The sequence below is a fragment of the Zalophus californianus genome, chromosome 14 (genome assembly GCF_009762305.2).
Source record: "Zalophus californianus isolate mZalCal1 chromosome 14, mZalCal1.pri.v2, whole genome shotgun sequence".
NCBI lineage: Eukaryota > Metazoa > Chordata > Mammalia > Carnivora > Otariidae > Zalophus > Zalophus californianus.
The window spans coordinates 18,887,325-18,908,101 of record NC_045608.1 but is presented as its reverse complement, the minus strand read 5'-3'; the positions used below and the strand labels follow the sequence as shown (position 1 = coordinate 18,908,101).

At 43.3% G+C, this 20,777-nt stretch overlaps 1 protein-coding gene across 1 annotated transcript in view; it reads left to right on the top strand.

Moving 5' to 3' along the window:
- The window catches only part of PIWIL3 (piwi like RNA-mediated gene silencing 3), a 55,426-nt gene extending 36,513 nt beyond the window's left edge, over positions 1–18,913 (top strand). Inside the window, 19 exon segments of the mRNA XM_035723979.1 lie at positions 338–456; positions 1,100–1,180; positions 1,503–1,703; positions 3,639–3,750; positions 7,369–7,495; positions 7,704–7,821; positions 8,317–8,431; positions 9,226–9,379; positions 9,382–9,412; positions 10,171–10,243; positions 12,299–12,499; positions 12,656–12,759; positions 14,598–14,668; positions 15,028–15,184; positions 15,870–15,915; positions 15,917–15,996; positions 17,087–17,234; positions 17,384–17,542; positions 17,846–18,913. Of these exon segments, the coding sequence (XP_035579872.1) occupies positions 338–456; positions 1,100–1,180; positions 1,503–1,703; positions 3,639–3,750; positions 7,369–7,495; positions 7,704–7,821; positions 8,317–8,431; positions 9,226–9,379; positions 9,382–9,412; positions 10,171–10,243; positions 12,299–12,499; positions 12,656–12,759; positions 14,598–14,668; positions 15,028–15,184; positions 15,870–15,915; positions 15,917–15,996; positions 17,087–17,234; positions 17,384–17,500 (2,055 nt within the window). The 3' untranslated portion in view covers positions 17,501–17,542; positions 17,846–18,913.
- Positions 18,914–20,777: the final 1,864 nt, after the last annotated feature.

Sequence of the window (20,777 nt, the reverse complement as noted above, 5' to 3'; positions counted from 1 at the left end):
AGTATTGAATAATTTAGTCTTTATCTCTTGCTCTCTCTAAAACTTCAGCAAAAAAAATTTTTAGAAGAACTTAATATTTTCTTCAGTAAACTTCTATATTTACCAAATGAATAATTTACAGGAGCTTGTTTAAAAAAGGCTGTAAATATTTAATTCTGACTCCTCACTTTGGTCTCATAAATCCAATTTTCTCCCTGCATGTGGCTCTGGGGGCAAGATGGCTCCTGCCGTGCTCATGTGTTGGATCCCCAAATGACCTACTGACTTGTGGTCCAATAACGAGCTTACTATCCTTGGAAGGACTGCTAGACCTTTTTGGTTTTTTTCTTTATCTCAGAAAATGGAATTGGTCAGCCTGTTGAAAAAACAGGTTGTGAAGGTGACCATTGAATTCACCAGTGAACTCATGCCCACCTCGCCGGACTGTTTACGCTATTACAACATTCTTTTTAGAAGGTGTGTCCATAAGATTTCGTTTCCTTGAGATTTGGTTGTATGTTAGTGTGTCAGTGGCATTGAACATAAATGTTTGCTCCTAGAATTTTGTTCTTGACACCTCCTCATTCTGGGAAAGCAAAGGATCTTGGAGATGAAATGGCACTTGAACCTCACCTAGACATGTTTAAGTTCTGTGGCGTGTCCCCAATGTTGTTCTCCCTGCCTACCCCCACATCCCACGCCTGGCTCCTGTCTAGAAGGGGGAATAGACATCAACTATGCGTATCTATGCGTATCTCTCCCTGGAGCAAATTCACTTGTTTTCTACGTTCATAGCGATGGACAGATACTCAAAATTAAAATTGGAGGCACATAGTCTGCAGAAGCTGTTTTGGTTCATTTCTAGGAATGGAGGACATGCTAATGGCCTTTCCATGACAGTTTGGTGTATATTATGGAAAGTAGGGAAAAACAGAGGTTAAATGAACCTTAATATCTACCTCACAATGTAATTTACTTGTACCAGGCACTTCCCTTTAATTATTTGAAAGAGAAAGTCACTGGCATATAATTTTTCCCCCTAATGTATCCTCATGTGTGTTACTGAATGCTTAATAATATTTATGGTACTTTCAACAAAATCTGTTTTTCCAATTTCTAGAATTTTGAAGATGATGGAATTGGAGCAAGTTGGTCGCAACTATTATAACAAGCATGAGGCCACTGAGTTCAGCGATCATAAGTTGGTATAAAGTAGAAAGTTTCACATAATGTTTATAATTTATACACCTATATCCTATAGATTCTCACTGGTATACATACATACTAATATATATGTATGTATGTGTACAAATGTGTGTGATCCTGTGGGTGGTAATAAAAAAGGTTTAACAAAGATGATATAACTAGCACATCAGGTAAGTATCTCTTGGAAAGGGTGTTCAAAAGAGCATTTCTTACTTGACTTCTAAGCACCAGTTTTAGACCCTGACTCTCAGCCCTGTGATACTTCTTTGTTCAGAGCTTGGAGTTTGATACTCACTTCTAATGTGTTCTATTTGCAGCCTGGTAATCTGGCCTGGATATGTTACTTCTATTCTTGAGTATGAAACCAGCATTACCCTGTGTGCTGATGTGAACCATAAACTGGTCCGAATGCAAACGGCTTATGATTTAATATCGGCTCTTTGTGATGGCTTCCCCGCAAAGCAAGATCTTCAGGAGCAAGTTGCTAAACAATTAGTCGGATCAATTGTTTCTACAGTGTAAGTCTTCTTTTTTAAAACAAAACAAAACAAAACAAAAACCTATCCCATCACTTTGATATCTTCTTCCCCACCCCCCACCCCCCAATAAGAGGTGTTCCCATAGACTTCAAATCACTCAGTGTTAAATAAAGTTCAGAAGCAGACCTAGCATGGCATAGGCCAGAACCAGTCCATGCTTTTCTCATCTGGTCCTATAGCATGAGAGGGGGATACAGTTGGGTTGTAGACCTCACTGTTTTTGAATTCCTAATGCTGATCCAGTCATCTGCTCTGAACCCTCTCTTGCAGTAACAGAATATGTTCCTTCCAAATTTCTTTCGCTTCGTGTCTATTTTTTTTAAAAATCAGGGCTTAATTATACTCCATGAGCAAATTTCCCCTTGAAGTTTTCTATTGTTACTCTCCCTTTAGACTAGATATTTTAAGTTGAGAAGAGTGTGGATTTAAAGTTGGTTAGCCAACATCGTAAGAGTAAAGTTGAGGACTCCTGCTTCCCAATTTCAAAACTTATTATAAAGCTCTAGTAATCAAAACAGTGGCATGAGGACAGACATAAAAATTGATGGAATAGACCTGAGAATCGCAGAGCTAACCCTCACATTTACAGTCGGTTGATTTTCAACAAGAGCGTCAAGGCAGTTTAATTAGGGAGGGAATACTCTTTTCAGCAAATGTTGCTGGGACCACTGGATATCCACCTGGCCCTTCCTGACACAATATACAAAATTAACTCCAATTTAACTGCAAAATTAACTAGAAATAGACCTAAAGGTGTAAGAGTTAAAAGTATAAAATTCTTAGAAGAAACTATAGGAGTAAATCTTCTCGACTTTGGGTGAGGCAAAATCTTGTAAGACACCAACGGAGAAGGGACGACAAAAGAAAAATATAAATTGGACGTCATCAAATTAAAAATGTTCATTCTTCAAAGTCAAAAGTGAAAAACAATAGACAGAATGAGAGAAAACATTTGCAAATCACCTATCTCATAAACAACTAACATCTATATATGTAGAGAACACGTACAAATCAAAAGACAACCCAGTTTTTAAAAAATGGGCAAAGGATCTGAATAGACATTTCTCCGAAGAAAATATACAAATGACCAATAATCACATGAAACAATACTAACATTATTAGCTCTCAGGGAAGTGCAAAGTAAAACCACAGTGAAATACCACTTCATACCCACCAGGATGGCTAAAATAAAAAAGGTGGATATTAAGTGACAAGGATGTGGGGAAAAAAATCGGAACCAACCCTCAAACTCTGCTGGTATAAATGTGAAATGGTATGGTCTCTTTGGAAAACAGTATGGCACTTTTTCAACATGCTGAGTATAGTGTGACCATAAGATCCAGCAATTCTATTCCTGGTTATATACTTAAAAGAAATGAAAACCTGTGTCTACCAAAATTGGTACGTGAATGTCCATAACATCCTTATTCATAATAGCTCAAAAGTGTAAACAACTCAAATGTCCGTCAACTGATAGATGGATAAATAAATGTACATCTGTAAAATGTATTATTTGGCAATAAAAAGTAAGTGACAGAACACGCTACAGCAGGGATGAACCTTGAAAGACATTATGCTAAGTGGAAGAGGGCAGTCAGGAAGGGCCACGTATTGTATGATTCAATTCATGTGAAATAGGATGGGTAGGCAAATGTGTAGGGAGGGACACTAAACTAGTGGTTGCCTAAGGACTGGGGGAGTTTAGTGGAAATGAGGAGTGACTGCTTGTGATTGTGGTATTTCTTTGGGTTGTGTTGAAAGGTGAATATACTAAGAATAAGAAAGAGAATATACTATATGATAAAGCAGATAGATCCTGTAATTACTTGTAGGATTTAAAGCCTCTTGTTTCTTGCATGATCCCATGCAATGTATACGTTAGGAGTAATACCATATGTTGTGACTATTTCACAGATTTAACAACAAAACCTATAGGGTGGATGATATTAATTGGGAGGAGACGCCCAGAACTACATTTAAAACATCAGATGGTGCCGAAATCACCTTTGTAGAGTACTACAAGACGGTAGGAAATCTTTCAGTGTATCTAAATCTTTTTTTTTCTTATTCAAATATGTCTCATAATATATGTATAACTTATAGTCATGTGTGACAGAATGAGTCATAGTCTTGTATATAATATAAAATTTCTCTTTGGGGTTGAAAATAGGTACAAGTCACTTGACTTGTACCTATTTTCCATGTATTAGAGTGCCTTGTATAGAGGGTAACGTCATATAATTAGAATGGCTCCAATATGACCTCTCCAGTAAGTGTTAGAAGGGGCTATGGTAGTTTTAAAATGCTGGATTATTGGCTAGAAAATAAAATGGCAAGACTTCAGATATGAACACCTTCCCTTACGTAGAAGTTTCAGCCCTATAGAATTTGGTTCAAAAAGAAGAAAAAGACCAATTATCATCTGAATCGATGTCACTTCTGTGCTAAATCTCATTAACTCCTGAATTCCTCCATCTTGGTTCACAAAGAAATAAGTAAACTTAGCTTAGTGAACAAAGATACACAAATTGATGAGGTTGGTTTTCTAGCTTTGGCAGATAAGAGAAAGAATTCAAGGAATTACAGGTATTTGTAGCAAATGGAAAGAGCTTATAATTAAAAAGAACAGCTTGTATTTTTCTCTGAGGAATGCAAAACCTAGTTACTTGGAAGCACGGAGGCTCCACAGAGCCCTGTGACATCGCTCCAAGGGGGTGGTGCTAGTACGGCCTCATCCCCACTGGTGCTCCCTACTAGGTGCTTGTTCGCTCAATCCAAAGAGCATGTAGTGAGGGCCCATGACACATCTTGGGTATACGTTGGTAAGACCACTGTGTTCTCTGTTCTTTTTTTTTTTTTTTTTTAATTTTTTTTTAGATTTTATTTATTTATTTGACAGAGAGAGAGAGACAGCAAGAGAGGGAACACAAGCCGAGGGAGAAGCAGGCTTCCCGCAGAGCAGGGAGCCCGATGTGGGACTCGATCCCAGGACTCCAGGGTCATGACCTGAGCCGAAGGCAGTCGCTTAACCAACTGAGCCACCCAGGCGCCCTGTGTTCTCTGTTCTTAAGAATCTTGCATCCTTGTGGCGGGAAGAGAGCTGGCAGACAAGAAGAAAACCTATATTGAGGGATATAGGCAGATAATTAAGAGGTATCGTGGAGAATGTCTGGTGGCTCAGACGGCTGGTCCTAGAAGTCTCTGAGTAGCTGGTGTGTGAATGTCAGAAAGGAGCAAGCTGTGTGCAGATTGGGGAGGAGAGAAGAGACCCCACCTCCAGGATGGGGCTGACGTGCCCAGATCCCGAATGAGTCTAGAATGGTCTGTCAAGAAGTAAACATGGTTATGGACGGGACGTGTATGGGTTGGAGGATGTGAAGGCAGAGGATGAGGTGGGGGCCACGTTGTATAAAGTCCTGTCTACCTGGACACATGGGATTTTATTGTCCAATGGTATTATACAGATGGATGAAGTGATGTATCTTATTTTACAGAAGTGTGTCTAATGTACAGGGAATGGGCTGTCTGTGGGTGAAAAGGGAGGCAGGGACACCAGTAGGGAGGTGGTTAAGTCCGTGTAGGTCTGTGATCATGGTAACCTGCACTGGAGTGGGGGAGGCTAGGTGCAAACGGGCAGGACTTACCGACAGCTCCGATGTAGTGAGAGACGGTAAGAGTAGACTTCTGGCCTTATCCGAGGAAGTGGGTGGAGGCTGGCATCATTTACTGCAGTGGGCGAGTCTGTATGAGGAGCCGCTTTGGGGATTGTTGGGCTCTGATGGAGTTGCAGACAGGGTTATCAGGCAGACGTTGGCTTGTTCGTTCTCCACCTTTCACCTCAAGGGTCCTTGATTGAAAAGAGCCACGTTGGGTATCCCAACATCATCTGCACCCCCACCCCCCTCACACTAGCCTGCAATCTCAAGGCCTTTGTGGCCACCTCCCCCCGTTCTGTTGTGCCCCTTGCATTTCAGAGCATCCATCCAAATTTGTAATTCTGTATTTGAGTGATTGTGCATCTCTCCCATTGCCAGTAGACGGAGTTCCACTGGGGCAGGACAATGTTGGTTTGGTTCCTTGTAATATCTCTTACGTTTTATACCATGATTAGTACATAGACGTTCATACATATATATTGTATATTATATATAATATATGTTGTAATATATAATAGTTCACACATGCTGGCATCACAGAGCAGTAGGTTTGGGAATAACTTGAAAGAGCGTTTATGTGAAGGCAACCTACCTTCTTGGCATGTGTTGATAGGAGGAGCCTTGGATGCAAAAGAAACATAAGACCATGGTTTCAGCAGGTTTACTTGAGCAAAACAGATGGGCTGAAATAATTGAAATGACTTGGGTAGTCTCGGGAGGCCCCGGTGAGAACCCAGTCTAATAATAGATGGCAATATAGTTGTGTTGTCGTGAGACCTAGAAGAGTCCCAGGATCCATAGATGAGCCCTTAGAAGGAAAGTACAATCCTGGCTTTCAAAGAAGTTTTCGTAATAATGCAAACAGGACAACAGAACTATTTAGAGGCAGAAGTTGATGTTGTGGGAGAGCCTTCTAGGATGTCACAGGACAGCTGTAAGAAATAAGTAGCGTGCTTCCCAAAGTTCTCAAAAGGAAGAATAGCTCGTACAAAGGCTTTGCTAGACTGGGTGGTAGGAGTGGTGGTCGAGGCCCTAAAATGACACTATGATTCTGCATACATGTAATATACATCTACCTGTACAAGCTTCTGCCTTAAGACTCTAGAACCAGGCTAATGGGGGTGAATCCCGGCTGCCTTTCAAGTAACTACAGACCACTTTAAGGAAAAAAAATATATACATGGTCTGCAAAAAGATCATGAGAATTAAAAAAAAAGTAGTAGTTCAGCTCAAGAGGAAGAGAGCCATGAACACTAGATTTGAAGTATTCTTGTCTCAGGAACTCCTTTGACATTCTCGAGGTGCTTAATAGACACATCCTACCAGAATTCATGTGGCTAACTGATTACAGATGAGGACCTCACTGATCAGCGTGAAAGGATCTATGACAAATCATCACTTTGTGTTGGGAGAGTAAAGGCACTTTGTTGTACAGGACTTGGAGCCTAGGGGTAGGACCGTCTGGGTGGGATGTCTTGGCACACGCCTTTTCCTGCTGGAAGAGTTTAGGGGCAATGACAGAGGAGGCATGTTTGGCATAGCTGGTGGTATCACAGCTCCAGAACATGGCCGGGTTTGTTGTCCCCCGTCAGTTTGGGAATCCTCTTGAAAGTTCTCAATTATGTGTAAAGAATTTTTAAGACAGTACTGTAGCGAGAAATACATATTCCAAGAGTTGGTCCCACATCTACCGATATGAAGTCAAAGAAGGCTAGTACAATGACCCCAATATAAAGTTTGTGGGTCCCGTTCTCCTCGGCTCCGTGTGTTATAGGAAAAAAAAAAAAAAGGCCATCCCCGGGACATCTAAATTAAGAGAACATGAAGAGTATCTTTAATGCGTTCTTAAACCTGGGGAAACAGTATCCCCAGCGCACCCCTGGGCCTCTGTTGGCGATCCAAAAATGCACTGTTGTACCTATTTATATGACTTTACTAGGGCTTGGGGGACAGTCACGCCAGTGTTCGTTCTTGCTTCTTTTGAGCAGCGATATGATCAAGTGGTCACTGAACTGAATCAGCCACTCTTGATCAGCAAAGGCAAGTGGAAAAAGAGCCAACGGGACACACCCCAAGAGCCTGTACTGCTGGTTCCTCAGCTATGCAACCTGACAGGTACTGCAGATTCATGCCTTCTTCATAGAAGACCACCCCTTTCGTCCCCAGATGTCATGATGTAGAGGTGCACGCTTTTCACGGTACTCCATGTGACCCAGAGCTGTGTTCTCTCCATTGGCTCTTCCTCTTCCACATAAAACCAAGGCCTCTCATGTATAAATCTCTTCTTGCTTGTTGAGCAGTATCTTTTTAATTTCTTTCAAAGGTCTAACAGATGATCTGCGCAAAAATTACAGGGTGATGAGAGACTTGGCTCTTCATATGAGGTTGGATCCAGAAAAAAGGCAGCACGAATTACAAAAATTGATGAATGCTATACAGACGTAAGTGCTGTTTTTCTGTGTGTGGTGTGTGTGTGTGTGTGTGTGTGTGTGGTGTGTGTGTGTGTGTGTGTTGTGTGTGTGTGTGTGTGTGTGTGTGTGTGTGTGTGTGTGTGTGTGTGTGTGTGTGTGTGTGTGTGTGTGTGTGTGTGTGTGTCCTGAAGTTGAGACCTGTGCAGAACTCTTGGCATCTCAGATACTCCAACTAAAAAATGACAGGTTGGAAGAAAATGACCTCTTGGGGGAACAACTCTATTTGTTCTGTCAATGCAAAGTTCAGGGAGGTCTGGAGGGGGAGAATGAACTAGAAAGATCCTAAGCGCAGACGTGAGAGCAAAGACGTGATTTCCGAGTACTAGGGACCTTCTCGGCACCATGTCGGCACAGAGGGCCAATGACAAGGCATCTTAGGTTAGGGGGGAATTTTGCAAATGGATCATTACTTTTGCTTATTTCCTTGAAGGAGGTTTGATCCTGTGGAAATATTTTTCCTTTCAGAAATAAGGAGGTACAACAGGAACTTCAACTCTGGGATTTGAAATTTGATGCCAGCTTCTTGTCCTTCTCAGGAAGAATCTTGAAAGAAGTAAGAATTTTTCAAGGAAGACGAGTGGTAAGACACTTTCAAAATGGTCCCGTTTTAGTTATTCATTTAGTCATTTGGGGTCAAATGAATAACGTGGAGGAACTGACTCAGGTCAATACCTGTCACTCCTCTCTCTCCCTCTCTCCCTCTCTCCCTCTCTCCCTCTCTCCCTCTCTCCCCCTCTCCCCCTCTCCCCCTCTCCCCCTCTCCCCTCTCCCCCTCTCCCCCTCTCCCCCCTCCCCCTCGCCCCCTCCCCCCCTCGCCCCCTCGCCCCCTCGCCCCCTCGCCCTCGCCCCCTCGCCCCCTCGCCCCCTCGCCCCCCCTCCCCCCCCCGCCCCCTCGCCCCCTCGCCCCCTCGCCCCCTCGCCCCCCCTCGCCCCCTCCCCCCCTCGCCCCCTCGCTCCCTCTCTCCCTCTCTCCTTGGGCTACCTGTCCTTCGTCTAGGGGAGAGCAAGCAGATGTTCCATTAAAATGCATAGAACATCCTTGGCATAGAGGATCCTTGGCATCTGTATTTTATCTGTTAGTGTTGTGGTCATCTCTCATGGTGAAACAATCTTCCAAATGTTTCCTTAAGAGTCAACTACCTAGAATCCAGACAATCCAGAATAACCCACGATGGAATTCCAGTATAACTCCCCTCTATCTTAAGGAAAAAATAAGTAATTCAGTCACGACTGAAGTTTAAAATGGTAACCTTTCAAAAGGAAGTAGCACAGATTGGCACTGGAAAGGCTCTTCAATATGTATGTTGATCAGCAAAGGCATTATACATATATATATATTATACAAATTTTTAAATGAAATCTTATCTCTTCCAGTTTGACTCCCACCCACAATTTGCAGATTGGTCAAAAGAGACAAGAAGTGGACCCTTACTCAATGTGAAGTCACTAGATCATTGGCTAATACTCTATCCTACAGGAAATGACAGAGCAGCCTCCTTCTTTCTACAGAGTCTACGAAGGGTCACACCCCCATGGGCATCTCTATGAGAGAGGCAAAAATGTGAGTTGAGCCGAAATTACCTCCATTTTTTTTAAAGATTTTATTTATTTATTTGAGAGAGAGAGAGAATGAGAGATAGAAAGCACGAGAAGGAAGAGGGTCAGAGGGAGAAGCAGACTCCCTGCTGAGCAGGGAGCCCGATGCGGGACTCGATCCCGGGACTCCAGGATCATGACCTGAGCCGAAGGCAGTCGCTTAACCAACTGAGCCACCCAGGCGCCCCGAAATTACCTCCATTTAAAAACCGGTTGTTAGCTATCTGAAAGTGGAATCAGAAGAGACTAAATTAGACGAATTGGTCACTTTATCAAAACCCTGAAAGTTTGTAAACAAAAAAGTTTAGTCTGTTCCAGTAACAGGTAGTAGAATAGGCTTTTGTGATGTATGGTTTGTGGCTATTGGGATACATGCTAAGGAAGCCAAAAATTGAACTTATTTTTGTTTAAAGAACAAACTTTGGGGGCACCTGGGTGGCCCAGTCAGTTAAGCGTCCAGTTCTTGGTTTCTGCTCAGGTCAGGCTCTGGCTCAGTGAGAAGTCTGCTTAAGATTCTCTCTCTCTCTGCCCCTCCCTCCATGTGCACATGGGCCCGCTCTCTCCCTCTTTCATGAATAAGTAAATCTTTTAAAAAAGCCTTTCAACTGAAGTAACTGTCTTAACATTGTATTTTGTTTTGTTTTATATCGTGAGTCATGTGCTGCATAAAATGTTTACTCTTCATTACCTTTTGAATATAGATGTTATATACTTACTTTCTAGACTTGAAGTAAGCGATACAGTCCAATCCTATACAACTGCATTGGAAAATCATGTGTCCTCCAAGACACAGATGGTAAGTATCTATTTGTTAGTGGCTTCATGTCTTGATACACAGTGTTATAAATCACATCTGTTCAGTTCTGAGTGGTAGACACTCAAAATCTATCTCAAGTTCTCTGTCCTTGGCAGGGTCTTCTCCAATTTCTGTCCTCTTCTCTGAGGCTATCAGTCTGTTCATGGTCTCCAAACTTTCAGATATGTTCACTGGGGGGTGGCCAGACCCTTTGAGAGAAAGTGGCCTACTTCTCTCCTGTCTTACCCCTATCACTTTATGACCTTGTTAGACTGGCTGAGCCCCAAAGAGGCACAGTCTGGTATTTTCATCAGCTTGAACAGCTCTTCCTAGGAGGAGCCTGGCCCGTGCTGTTCCAGAAACCGAATTTGTACGAGACGTTAGCTGACTGCTCTCAGAAAACTCAGAAATCATCACATTAAAAACTTAGAATCTAGAAGATGTTGCACTTAAATTTAAAAGCTTGATTTACTAACCTACTAAAATATACATAAATATATAAAAAGAGGGATGGGTGTGTGTGTGTGTGTGTGTGTGTGTGTGTGTATAATCTGTACCCAAAAGATGAGGTGCTTTAAAAAAAAAAAAGTAGTATGCATCAAAACCTGTATAAAAGAGCAAACTAATAATGACAGGGGGCCTTCGGCCCTTGATGAATGCATTAGGAATGAAGTCTGAATCTTAATGCACTAAGTGCAGAGTGCACCAAAATAAAGTAGAACAAAATAAATAACAAAAAACAGAAACTAAGCAGAACAACAAATCTAAAGCCAAAAATATTAAAACTTGATGTTGTCAAGAGTACAGAAGAGAGTCCCAAGGAGGCTTGACAACATTAAGAACAAGGAGAGTTCATGATTAGGAGACGTGCTGGAGAGTAAAGAAATATTAGGAGAACACCATGGGCCAGGGGTGCCAGTAAGTCTGAAAACTGGAGAACTCAAGTTTTTAGAAAAAGAAGTAAAAAACTGGTTAGTGTGGTTAGGAAAGATAATTGCAGATAAAATGTAAACAAAAGGCATGTAATGCATTTGATTTCCACATTCCTTCATGTGAAAAGAAAAACTCACTTCATCTAGAATGAGAAAAGAATGTCCCTAGTTTGAGGATATCTGCCGCAGAAAGCCTTCCTAGAAGCATCATTGTTAAAAAAGTATACAATGTAAAAATATATAATGTATAATATACATATAATAATACATACATGTCAAGAACAATACCAGGAGGATTGTCCCGTCCCAGTCCAAACCCAGCCACACGGTAACTGCCCTTCCTCACGGCTCCGTGTCCTGCTGGAGGTCCGAACGAGTGTTGGAAACTTTGCCTGCTGTCTGTACATCAGGCAGTTCCCAGAACTCCTGAGCTTGTTTGCTGGGGGGTAAAATGGGGACAGTATTGATCTCAGTAGGTTACTGAAGAATGAGCTGAGTTGAGTACAGCGCTTGGCAAGTGCCCCTCTCATGGCATCCGGCCTGTACGAGGTGACTGTCCTGAGAATGGTGCATTTCAGTCTGTGCTTTTGAACCCTCCCATATTAGTTTCATGATAAACTCCTGGAAACAGAATAACCAGGATGTAAGGGCTTTGCAAGTTCAAGGGATTCATACATACTGCCCGTGCCTGCCTCCCAGACTTTCTTCTTCCACGTGGTCACCTTCACAATTATTTAATGGACTGGGAGCCTGGGTGGCTCAGTTGGTTAAGCGTCTGCCTTCGGCTCAGGTCATGATCCCCGGGTCCTGGGATCGAGTCCCACATCGGGCTCCCTGCTCAGCGGGGAGCCTGCTTCTCCCTCCGACCCTCTCCCCTCTCATGCTGTTTCTCTCTCTGTGTCAAAAAGTAATAAAATCTGTAAAAAAACAAAAACACAAAAAAACAAAAAACAATTATTTAATGGACTGGGATTCCAGACCCTTTGCCCTCATGGACCAGCTATGATTAAATGAATAGACTCTGCTTTATCAGTGCTCTGCCTACAGTTTCCTTGATGTGGCTTCCAGTTCTTCTAGCACCGTGGTGGCGTCCTGGACAGTCTCACTTTTGCTTTCTTTCAAGGTCGTTTGCGTGCTGTCCAGTGAAAAGAAAGACCTGTATGATAGCATAAAACAATACCTGTGTGTCAGTTGCCCGATCCCAAGCCAGTGTGTCATCGCACGGACCTTAGACAAACCTCAGACGCTGATGACCATTGCGACAAAGCTTGCCCAGCAGATGAACTGCAAGATGGGAGGTGCCCTCTGGAAGGTGGACACAGGAGTAGGTTGGATTTCGTTGCCTTCTGTTTATTTCAATTGTGTTCAGTGGAATTTGTTAAGACTCTGTTTACCTATCTGGAAAACGTAATTGCTTGATTTTGCTCCTACTGTGTTCTAACTCCATGTGCTACCTTTTTTTTTTTTTTGTAAATTTCAGTTACAGAATACGATGTTCATCGGTATCGACTGTTTCCACGATATTGTACATCGGCGGAAGTCGATCGCAGGCTTTGTGTCCAGCATCAATCAAGAATTGACACAGTGAGTGGACTTCGGCCAACGTTGTATAGATCACAGCCAGCTGTGGGCCCACAGGAGAGGTGGGCCCAACTAGTGTTGGTTGACAAGGTCCACGGACAAGGTGTTTTCTTCCTCTTCTGGCAAAGTTATGCTCCAAAAGCGTTTGATGTGGAAGGCGCCATGTCATTTTTCTGTTGCTGCTTACCAGATTATGACAAATATGGAGGCTTAAGAGGACACTCCGGTGTCTGCGCCCAGGTCTGGCGGGCAGCCATCTGGCACCATGTGGCTCTCGGGTCGGGCACATGTCAGCCAAGCCACATTCTCCTCTAGAGGCTGGGGGTCCTCTTCCAAGTGCACATACTTGTGGCAGAATCCTTTTTTTTTTTTTTTTTTTTTTTTTTAGCCAGAGGACAGAAATCCCAATTTCCTTGCTGGCTGCCAGCTACAGGCCCGTCTCAGCTCCTCGGATTTCATCCACATTCTTTCTCGAATGCCCTGTTCCCCCACTGAGTCCTTGTTCTGCTTCAAATCTCCCTTCGTCTTCTGCCACCAGAGAAAACTGTCTGCTTTTCAAGGGGCTCATGAGATTAGATAAGGTCCATCTGGAAAACCTCCTCATAAAGACAGCCGTGCCATAGGACATAATCACAGGGCAATGTGATAGTCACAGGTTCCAAGCATTAGGACAGCTGGGATTCTGCCCACCAGCGGCTCTGATGAGCAGTGAGTCTCTGCATGGGGACCATGAACACAGGGGGAAGAACTCAGGCCCCACGTGGGGAAGACAGACCTAGGAATATAACCCGCAGCCTATAGGTACAGGATCTGGTCTTCATACATCTATATGTAAGGGACCTGCCAAAGAAGACATGCTTTCATACCCCATGTTTCTCCTTTGCTTCAGGCACACTTTTGTTGTCTGTGCTTAGAGTAGAACCTGCCTTCAGATGAGTTTACACACTCTTCAGTTTATAGTTTCTTGAGCATGAGGACATGTATGACCATCACAAATCACTGCTATGCTTACTGATGATCGTGGCCCACTAGGTATAATTCCAGAGTATTCTTTAAGGAGGATCCATCTTTATTTTCACAAATGTCATCATTTTTTTCCAGTCATATTCTCTTTTGATATAATAACATTGGTTTGCTTTTTGTGTGGCGTGGGGAGGTAGAAAAGAATGTTGCAACAATGGGAAGGAAATTAAGTTTTCATTCAGTTCACAGATATTTTTGATCCCTCGCTATATTCAAATGCTGAGAACAGAGCAGTGAAAATGTTGCACCAAAAAGCATGATCTCATCACATGGAATGTACATTCTGGAAAAGAAGCAGGCAAACAAGCACATTACATGTCAGGTCATCGTAATACTTTGAAGTAACTGAAATACAGGGGATAGAAACTGGAGACAAATATTGCTCAAGTAGCTTTTACTGTCCCAAAGCAGATGGCTCCCACAAAGCAGATTATCATGGATGAGCCATTGTTTAAGACATGAGCCTGGAAGCAGGAATCTCCAGGAACACTGGCTGTTTATTCTATCGTGTCCACCAGTGGGTGAGACGACAGTAGTCCTGCACAGTGAAAGTGCGCATAATTTGGAGCAATGGTAACGAATGCTTCCATTCCGAATTCCTATTTGTGTGCATTCACAATTTTAATAGACGCCCTGGGGTACAGGAAGAGACCAATGCTTCAATCTCTGCAGGGGGATCAAAGAATGGATCCGTAATTGGATCCACGGCTACCCATAGTGATTTTTTTTTCCCCAGAGGTCCCAGATGAACTCAGAATCAAAATGATGATATTTTCAGTCTTGTTTCTGAAACCGATGGCTGATTTTTCTCCCAACAGGTGGTTCTCTCAGTGCCTCTTCCAGGAATCGGGGCAGGAGCTTGTGAATGGGCTGAAAGCCTGCTTGGAAGGTCAGTGTCCCATCAACGTTGGAGTGCCTGACTCTATACCGGTAGTTGTCCCCCAGGGGACATTTGGCAATGACTAAGGACACTCTCGGTTGTCACAGCTGGGATGGAGGTGCTACTGGTGTCCAGTTAGCGGCTAGAGACGAGGCATGCTACAGAAGACAGCAACACCCCCACCCCCATGGAGAATTAGCAGGCTCAAAATTTCAGTAGTCGTGCTGGCGGGAAATGCCGGGCTAGCCTGAAGACTTAAAAGCAGTGACAGTGTCCTGGAGGCTACAGGGTTGAAGTTGTTAAAAGTTGCAGTGGTCATTTGGTTCTGAGTTATGGCTTATTTACCCAAGTTTCTGGTTTCCTTCCAGCCGCCCTGAAGCTCTGGTGTAAACATAACCTGTTTCTGCCACAAGCTATCATTGTGTACCGGGATGGAGTGGGGGACGGTCAGCTTCAAGCATTGCTGGACCATGAAGTACCACAGATCGAGTCCTCCTTAAAAGCTGTGTACCCTAAAGACTCTGGGTATATAAATTGTAAAGCACATATTTTGTAAACTCTACAGTTCAGTCTTTGAAACGAATCTGTAACAATCATGACATGCAAATTAAGAGAGAGCGGGACACAGAGGGCATCAGTCGCTGGGTGGGGAGAAGACGGACGACCCTTCATTCTTGGACTTTGTGCTCCACACCCAAGTCAGAGGGCAGAGCAGAACTGCAACGTTCCAGATTGCATTCTTCCCGTGGAATCCCTAAGAACCTGTCCTTTTTTCTAATCTCCCTGCAAGCCTTGATGTAGGGGGTGCTTGGCTAACCTCAGCTATTCATTAAAATCCACGAACACAGCCTGGTGGTGGCTTGTGTTTAGGCAGCTCATTTATTCTGGAGTTTGTAGGTCGCAGGGCTGGCAGGATCCCTCTCAGCTGCCTCTTCTGACCCCTCCGTTTGTTGGTGGGGCCCGGTGCCCAGCATAGATATGAGCTGCCGTGACCTTGTGAGGAAGTTCCTCCCCCTAAGATGTGGGTGGCTGTGAATAGAAATGTCTTTTATTGCTTAAGTCGGGCACAGGGAGCTAGGACATAAAGTTGGGGTGTTGGGGGGAACTGCCTTCTGCAGATTCTTAACGGATCCTGTGTGTGTGGTGTTTCAAGACTCTGAATGCCTCTGGGACAGGAGAACAGCTGGTGACACCAGTCCTTATTTTCAAGGGTCAAATTAACTTTCATCGTGGTGAAGAAACGAATAAACACCAGATTTTTTTGTGGAGTCTGAAGGAAGACTTCGAAACCCACTTCCAGGAACAGTTATTGATGTGGAGGTGACCAAAAGGCAATGGTAAGCCCCCCCTTTTATTTATTTAAATAAACATTCCCTTTTACTCAAATAGAAATAGAGGGTTTTTTTAAAGGTTCGCATGGTTTAGAGAATGGATTGACCTAAAGATGGTTAAAAATTACATGAACAGATACACGTGGGATTGTAGAGGTTTCTGTCTTTTTCTTCTAGAATTTAAAGTATATGCCATAAACATACTGAGATTCTTGGTTTGTTAGGAAGAATGGTAGAACTTCCGGTTAGGCAGAGATTTGTCGATTGTGCAAATGAGAGCATTATGTAGAACCCAGCATGGGAAATGAAACAGGACCTTCATACCAGCCGACAGGGAGAAGTGAAGGAAAGTGAAGGAAAGACAAACCTCGATCAGTCTAGTAGAAGGCAGGAAAGGGTTAAAGCAAAAAGCAAGTGGGAAGGGATGATCAATGTAAAGCGTAACCTAATAGGTATGAGAAGAAATCCCGTTACCAGCAGCTGATGAACCTTGCCATTTCTATCGTTAGGGGGTTTGAATAGATTTCGGTGGTTCTCGGGGAAAGGCCTAAAGCATCCATCCCTGGAACTCTGAATTGCGTTTCCCTGTTGGACCATATCCAGCGTGCCAGTGTCAGGTTCCTGCCTGGAGGCATCAGGGCAGACGCTTCTGTAGAAATCCCATGAGCGTTATGACTTGTGTCAGTGGCCCGCACAGCCTTTTATGGACTTGCTTTCCCAAATCATTGCCCTGCAGTTGGGGTGGGCTTCTGAATGTAAAGGAAACTCTGTACAATGGGGTTCTGCCCATTTGTGTCATGTCAGATACTAGGTTTGCTAAGTTTTTTGGTTTTTTTTTTTTTTTTTAAGATTTTATTTATTCACTGGACAGAGAGAGACACAGCGAGATTGGAAACACAAGCAGGGGGAGTGGGAGAGGGAAGCAGCAGGCTTCCTGCTGAGCAGGGAGCCCGATGCGGGGCTCCATCCAGGACCCTGGGATCATGACCTGAGCTGAAGTCAGACGCTTAATGACTGAGCCACCCAGGAACCCTGCTAAGTTCTTTTTCTTCTGAAAATAAGCTGTAGTCTAGAGTCATATGTTCTGCAATTCCAGGTATGATTTCTTTATCGTGAGTCAGTCCGTGAAAGATGGTACTGTCACTCCCACTCATTATAATGTCATCCACGACACGGTTCGCTTCACCCCAGATAGGATACAGTGTCTCACCTACAGACTATGCCACATGTATTATAATCTGCCAGTGAGTATTTTTTTCATGCATTTTCCTTTAGATCTGTAAGATTGTTCAAAATTGGAGCTATACTTTTTGAACCTTCTGAAATGGTATCTCTGAAAGGTTAAATTTAGATAGAAAGTTTAGAAAAATTGTTGTTCTTCTTTCTGATGAAGGGTGTCACTCGAGTTCCTGCTCCTTGTCACTATGCCCACAAACTGGCTTACCTTGTGGGCCAGAGTATTCACCAAGAACCACACCATTCCCTGGCAAGCCGTCTCTTCTACCTGTGACTGACAGAAGACAGCCTGACAATGTGTTGAAAACCAGCATTTGTAAATTTTTTTTTTCTTTTTAAGCTGCACTTCTGAAATACTCCCTTAGATGTATAGTTCTAAGACATAGATATATATATTTGGGGGGTGGGGAGAGAGAGAGAGAGAGAGAATGAGCTGGGAGGGGCAGAGAGTGAGAGGGGGGAGAGAAACCCAAGCAGGCTCCACTCTCAGCCCGGAGCCCGATATGGGCTCATGACCCCGTGATTCTGACCTGAGCCTAAATCAAATGTTGGACGCTCAACTGACTGAGCCACCAAGTGCCCCAAGATGCATAGTTTACATGCTGCTTCTATTTTCCAGGCAGGAGAACAGACCATGAGGTTTGTGTCTTGCAACTCACCTTTTGAAGTGTATTAGTGACTTTATGACTGGCCACGCCTCAACACTTGGCACTTCTGAGCAAGCGACACCATGCATCGTCAAGATTGGGCATTAAGTCTCACGAACAAGTGGACTCTGCTTGGAAAATGATATCTTTTTGAAACCTTTTATTTTTAAAGGGCAGCAAAGCTCTCAAAATGTCAAAATTCAATGGGGATTTCTTAGGTTATTTCTTTCCTACAAAACTTTAAATAACACAATGTGTGTAGTATTGATTACTCTTCAGAGGGATGGAAATTGGAACATAACTTTGGAGCTGTAATAAGGAGAGCCTTGTGGTTTAAGAGTTGGCAGCTCTTGGAACATTGAAGTTGTTGTGTCCCTTTTCCACAAAGAAGGGAAACGGCTCCATGAGCGCTGCCTTTTCATGAGTTCTCTTGTGCGTGTTCCGAGGGGGAGGACCCTGTTAAGGGCCCAGCAGTCTTGAGTAATTGGTTAAAATGAAGCTATTATGTTTCTCCTGAAAACATTGTTTTCTCTCCCCTTGAAACAATCCTGAAATAGATTCAGGAAACAAGATGTAAAACCTTGTTTTCTTATACTCCTAAATAAAATAGTATTTTGGCCAGTGGTAGGGAGTAGATTAGCTTCAGGCATACCAAAAAGGGTATGGTTAAAACAATATAATTGCTTTGGTTCTAAGTTAATCAGTTTAGGTTTACAACTTGAACCAGTCTTACAAGAAATAAAATTAAAACAAGTCATTTAAAAATACGTTGTACTCCAGGTAACATCTTACCTAGCGGGACTGCCCATAATGATGAGTAGAATACAGAGGATGGGTCCATCAAAGATAAATTAAGGCAACATGTTCTTTTCTGATGCTAGAATTTGACTTATGATAATACATTTCTAAAGATCTATAAAAAAAGAAAACAGGAAGGAACAAATCCAAAGTAGTTATTAAAACTTTCTGAACATCTCCCATATGTACAATCAAAATCATTTATAACACTATAGAAAAACTTCTAGACTTCTAAATTTAAAATGATGTGATCCAATAAAGATATCCATAGTAAAATCATTGAGTCAGGTCTTGTTATTTTAGAAACATATTCTGGTCTTAGGTTTCTTAATCTACAGGCTAGAAAAAATTGTTGGTTTTCTAAGATACATGGAAATATTTTTGTGACTCAGGCATTATCTGATTTTATTAGCCTACCTGTGCTTCATAAATTTGGCGAAGGAGGCTGGTAGTCAACATTTCCACGAGAAAGCCTTACCTTCCCAAAGGCTTGTAAATCACATTTCTACAATGGATCACAGTGCCTAGTTTCACATTGCTGAGTAGGTGCTGAGGAACTAATGGTCTTTCAGGAATGGAACTGGCCTAACTAGCAATGAAGTATGTAAGAAAAATGAACTTTCGACTCTGGGAATAGTGAGTATGTATATCAACCTACCCCCCCCCCCCCCAAGTCAGTGTATCCTCAGAAGAGGATACTGACCAGCACTGAAGATGCGGGGAGGCACAGAAACGTAGCAGCAGTATGCAGCGGAAGGAAATCTAGAGAGATTACTCTGTTAGGATCGGTACCAACTGCCGTTGGACATCATCTTGTCTTCCATCACTGTTAGGTTAACCGTAATTCTTTGTAAGTGTCCTTCATTGTTGAAATGAGGGTGATCCTTCAGTCTGATGATGTGGGGGTTCCCTGGATCCATTTCCTATTGCTGCTATAGCTGATTACCACAAACCTAGAGTCTTCAGGCCCCACAACTGCAGTATCATCGTTTTGTAGGTTAGAGGTCTGGTGTGGGCTAAGACAGACAGGTCAGCAGTGTGTTCCTTTCTGCGGGTGCTGGGAGAGAAGGCGTCTCCTTGCGTTTTCCAGCTTCCAGAGGCAGCTGTGTTCCTTGCCCCGTGGCCCCTTTCTCCTTCAAAGCCAGCAATGGCTGATTAATTCCTTCTCCTATCCTTTCTAACGCTGGCCCTTCTTTGCCCGCTTCTACTAGTAATGACCCTTGTGATGATACTGGGACCACTTGGTGGATAATCCAGGATCATCTCCCTATTTTCGTTAGGGGATTGGCAACCTTAGTTCCATCTGCAATTTTCTTTTATTTTTTTCTTTTCCTCTTTTGTCTTCCCTTGTTTAAATTTATATTTTATTTTTTTATTATGTTCAATTAACCAACACATAAGACATCATTAGTTTTTGATGTAGTGTTCAACGATTCATTAATCTTCTCTTTCCTTCTCCTCTATTCCTTTTTATTTTTTTTTTAAAGATTTTATTTGACAGAGACACAGTGAGAGAGGGAACACAAGCAAGGGGGAGTGGGAGAGGGAGAAGCAGGCTTCCCGCCGAGCAGGGAGCCCCATGCGGGGCTCGATCCCAGGACACCGGAATCATGACCTGAGCCGAAGGCAGATGCCTAACGACCGAGCCACCTGGGCGCCCCTCCTCTTTTCTTTTAATCTTCTCTTCTTCTCTTTTCCTCTTCTCTTTCTAGAAAGGCAGACTGCCACATGAAGTGCCTCATTTGGCTGTGTCTGGAGTCTTAGAAGTTCGTCCCGTGTTCTCCTTACAAAGGGACCTTGAGATCTAGTTTGGAGATCCTAGCAGGGGGTGCAGCTGCTCATGTACCCTTGACCTAAAACTCCTCCTCTGTGGGGGAAGGTCGTCCTCTTCCATGGAGCCCGCAGGTTCAGGAGGGACCCACATGGAGCAGGGAGGGAGGAAGGGGACACCTGCCCAGCCCGCTAGATCAGCGGAATCAACCCTGCTGATCAGTGGGGTGACAGACGTCGCAGCCACATTGCTCACATCCCCATCTGCCCCTTTAATGCCCCTCCCCCATATAAGGCAACATCTGGGCAGATGCCAAGGATTCGAACATGAGCATC